This window comes from Petromyzon marinus, chromosome 74 (genome assembly GCF_048934315.1).
Source record: "Petromyzon marinus isolate PM22_M1 ecotype Great Lakes invasive population chromosome 74, UKy_Petmar_22M1.pri1.0, whole genome shotgun sequence".
NCBI classification, from domain to species: Eukaryota; Metazoa; Chordata; class Hyperoartia; order Petromyzontiformes; family Petromyzontidae; genus Petromyzon; species Petromyzon marinus.
Genome location: NC_133740.1, coordinates 10,451,121 through 10,455,700, shown reverse-complemented (window position 1 = coordinate 10,455,700; position 4,580 = coordinate 10,451,121). Strand labels below are relative to the sequence as shown.

Here is a 4,580-nt window from a genome sequence, read left to right as displayed (position 1 = left end):
GTGGTGGTGGCGGAGTGGGTGGTGGCGGGGTGGGTGGTGGTGGTGGTGGCGGGGTGGGTGGTGGTGGTGGTGGCGGGGTGGGTGGTGGTGGTGGTGGTGTGGTGGTGGTGGTGGTGGCGGGGTGGGTGGTGGTGGTGGTGGTGGGGTGGGTGGTGGTGTGGTGGTGGTGGAGTGGGTGGTGGTGCGGTGGTGGTGGTGGCGGGGTGGTGGTGGTGGTGGTGGGGGTGTACCGTGCGGTGACTTCAGACCGCCGTGCGGTTTGTACGTTGGGCGCGCGGCTGCCCCTTCGGTTTCGTGTCCATCGCTCGCGCCGCCGCTAGCCGTCGCTTACCGGTTCGCGACCTTTTTCTAAAACCTGTAACCGATTACGGGGGTGGGGTGGGGTTGGTGGAAACGGCTCGCGGTTAACCCGGTCGTAGTTCAACGACTCCAGATCCTGAAGTGTGTGTTCATGCGGGGGTGCCCTTAGGTGTGCGCTGTCATCTACACCGAGCGGGGAGCGGTGGTGGAGCGGTTAGCACGCCGCTGCGCTCCGAAACCCGCCTACGACCCGAGTTCGATTCCCGCCCACGGCCGCCAACACCGGTGGCGATTGTCTGAACCGGTCCTGAGAGCCTCCTCCCCTAGGTCCACTCAGCCTCAAAATGGGTACATCCTGGTGCGGTGTGTAAACATCACCACCGGGGAGACAAAGGCGGCCGGGCGTGGTGCTGGGCCACCCACCCCCATCGTGCGCCGTGCCGGCCTTCGTAACGTGCTGCTCGCTAAACAGCACTTGCCCCAACAGTCTGTTGAAGGTTAAACCGGCGGTGGGATCTCTATGGCTTTGTTGTTATGTACACAGGGCTGAAGGGTAACGCATGACTTGGGTTTTGAGTTATTTCCGTCTTGGCCAAAACAACCACGGCCCGGTTTGTGGCCAGCCCCCGCCTCCACTTCACGTCTCCCGTCCACCTCCTTGCTCAATCCACTGCTGGATGAAGGCCTTTATCAGTCGTTAGGGGAGCGGGGCGGAGTGTAATGAAGTAGGGTATGAGAGCCCTGGGCCTGGTTCAGATAACCGCACCTCCGATGCGTTGGCTACGTACGTTGCGAAAGTAGACAAAGATCCCCCGTGTATTCTAGATTTAAAGCTTTCGTGACTGCAAGGATCCATACTCTTTGGTTCTATTCGGTAAAGTCACGTAGGTAAATAATAAAACAACAATAATCACGACGTTTCGGCCACAACACAAGCGGCCTTCATCAGGTGAAGGGACGAGACTGTCTGGAGGACAGCGCTGGAGTGAAGGCCGCTTGTGTTGTGGCCGAAACGCCGTGATTATTGTTGTTTTATTATTTACCTACGTGACTTTACCGAATAGAACCAAAGAGTATCCCCCATGTAGCCTGAACAGACTGTAGGGGCAAGTGCTGTTAGCGAGCGCCTAATGAAGGCCGGCACGGCACACGATGGGGGTGGGTGGCCAGCACCACGCCCGGCCGCCTTTGTCTCCCCGGTGGTGATGTTTACACACCGCACCAGGATGTACCCATTTGAGGCTGAGTCGACCTAGGGGAGGAGGCTCTCAGGACCGGTTCAGACAATCGCCACCGGTGTTGGTGGCCGTGAGCCGGGTTCGGAGCGCAGCACCACGCTCACAGCTACGACACGACCGCTCCCCACTACACAAACCAAAGACGAAGATCTCTCGTAGAGCCTGTAACAAAGACAAAAGACAAAGATCCCCCATATAGCCTTAACAGACTGCAGGGGCAAGTGCTGTTAGCGAGCAGCACCTATGAAGGCCGGAACGGTACACGAGGGGGTGGGTGGCCAGCACCACGCCCGACAGCCTTCGTCTCCCCAGTGGCAATGTTTACACACCGCACCAGGTACTCATTTGAGGCTGAGTCGACCTAGGGGAGGCCCGGGACCGGTTCAGATAATCGTCACTGGTGTTGGCCGTGAGCGGGAATCGAACCCGGGTCGCCAGGTTCATAGCGCAGCGTAGCGCTAACCGCTACACTACCGCTCCCCACACACACACACACACCTACACACACACTACACTTTAGACTACACGCTACACTATGCGGTACAATATACACTGCACTATACATCACTGGACACTACACATTGGGCTCCGTGCACTACCCCCGGGGCCGCGCACATCGATTCCTCTCCACCCAGCCATGTTGAGGAAGTCGGTCTTCTCAGGCTGTCCCATCCACAAAACCGCCATCGTGTTCCACCACCGCACTGCAGGCCTTTCACTACAACTACAACAACAACAACCGCCATTCGATTTTCAAGGCCCGCCCCAGCGAGTGAACGTGGCGGGGAACGCCTTCCATCCAGCAGTGGACGTATCATAGCGGTTCATCGAGAAGGCAGAGCGAGCGGACACCGCATGCAAGCTCGCCGGCTCGCTTTGCTTGCCGGCCGTTTGCTGCCGTCCTTGTCACTCTTCTAGCGCGTCCGCTTGGTTTTTATTTGAATCGCGCCTTCAGAGTCCCCCGCGTGGCTTGCGCGGCGCCCTCTTGCCCGCCACTTCGCCGAGATTCTATCGCGACTTGTGAGCGTACTGTTATCCTTTGCAGCGCTTTGAGGTGCTTCGATGTGAAAGGCGGCCGTATGAAATAGAAGTCACGGTGATGATTTATTATGGCCGCAGTAGAAGCGCTGCTTCTCGGCAGACGGTAATTGGTTCCACGAGACCGGTCGTGAAGTGTTTTCGGTCATCGGCAAGTCCACACGGCTTCACATATTTGTGTGCCGCATCAGCTCCATCTCTTCTCTAGCCTGTCGCAACAACACACTCGCCCATCACTCACTCGCCCATCACTCACTCGCCCATCGCTCACTCGCCCATCACTCACTCGCCCATAACTCACTCGCCCATAACTCACTCGCCCATCACTCACTCGCCCATCACTCACTCGCCCATCACTCACTCGCCCATCACTCACTCGCCCATCACTCACTCGCCCATCACTCACTCGCCCATCACTCACTCGCCCATCACTCACTCGCCCATCACTCACTCGCCCATAACTCACAACAACGTATGTCACGAGAAATCTCTTTCTGCTTCTTCCCTTACTCCTCCACTGGAATTCTCTCCCCATCGTCACGGTGGCTGGGAGATGTTAACTCCCTCGCCTGGTACGCAGGAGGTCGTTGGTTTGATGCCGACCCTGACGCCTGCTGCTGTATATTTGGAGTTTGCGTGTCTCTCTCTCATCATCATCATCATCACGGTGCCTAGAAAATGTTAACTACCTTGCCTGGTACGCAGGAGGTCGTTGGTTTAATGCCGACCCTAATGCCTGCTGTATATTTGGAGTTTGCGTGTCTCTCTCTCATCATCGTCACGGTGGCTGGGAGATGTTAATTACCTCACGTGGTACGCAGGAGGTCGTTGGTTTGATGCCGACCCTGCCGCCCGCCGTATATTTGGAGTTTCCGTTTCTCTCTCCCTGTGTTGGCATGAATTTTTCTCCGGGTGCTCTGGTTTTTCTCCTCCACATTTAGAATCAACATCATGCGTCTAGATTATTTGGCTGCTATAAATTTCCGCATCACAAGCCACTTCGTTGAGCTATCATTTATGGCCAGGTCACTTCTGAAAAAGCGTTATATTGCTCAGTAGGCCTCACCTGCTAAAATAAATAATAGTATTTTTTTTTTAGGTTACCCTCAGCCCACTGTGCATGATGAGATCTCTGCTGTGACGATGATCACGGTGGCGACACTGAAACTTAAACCGCACGCGCTTGATGTGTTACACACACAGCATACGCGTGTTATATTGTAAGTGTGATCTCTGCTGTGATGATGATGATGATGGTCATGGTGGTGACACTGTGTGAAATGTAGACCGCACACACTTGATGTGTTACACAGACAGCGTACGCTTGTTACACCCTCTGTGTGTGTGTGCGTGTGTGTGATCTCCGCTGTGTGTCGTTCAAACGCCCGTTCTTCCTATGTCACAAGCGAACTCGCAGGATAGGATGCCCAAGGAATGCCGACTCCCCACGTGAGGCAGATCATGGCCACTCGGGAAGGGGACTGCATGATGATGACGATGCTCATCACGCAATGATTATCGTGACGAAGGCGATGGATCATCGTGATGATGGCACAGTTGTGTGTAGGTGTTTGCCGTCTTTGTTAATCGGCGGTGTTTGCACGTCCGCCCGCCCGCCCGCCGCGATCGAGGGGCGATGGATCCGTTAAGCCTGTGTTATGGGTTGTCGGCCAGCCGTATAATTTCACTCCCGGACGTAATCTTTAAAGCCTGGTTATTGCAGTGTTGAGAGAGAGAGAGAGAGGGAGAGAGAGAGAGAGAGCACGAGCGAGAGAGATGCATGATGTTTGTTGACGTTCGCACCGTACGTAGCCAACCGTGCTAGAGAGACAGAGAGAGAGATACAGACTTTGACTTTTAAACAACTTTTATTGCCGCCAGCAGCAAAAGCACTGGGGGAAGATTTCGATATGAGGTACACAAAGTCACCAGCAACACAAATGAAAAATAAGCGTCGCAAATCCACGCGCCGTGGCGCTAAAAGCACCGCGCACGACACCAAAG

At 55.3% G+C, this 4,580-nt stretch overlaps 1 protein-coding gene across 1 annotated transcript in view; it reads left to right on the top strand.

Moving 5' to 3' along the window:
* Nucleotides 1-3,391: 3,391 nt before the first annotated feature.
* LOC116958224 (serine/threonine-protein kinase N2-like) overlaps nt 3,392-4,580 on the top strand; it is a 95,420-nt gene continuing 94,231 nt past the window's right edge. Inside the window, exon 1 of the mRNA XM_076056192.1 lies at nt 3,392-4,580. This exon is cut by the window's right edge and continues 200 nt beyond it. Within this exon, the coding sequence (XP_075912307.1) occupies nt 4,487-4,580 (94 nt within the window). The 5' untranslated portion in view covers nt 3,392-4,486.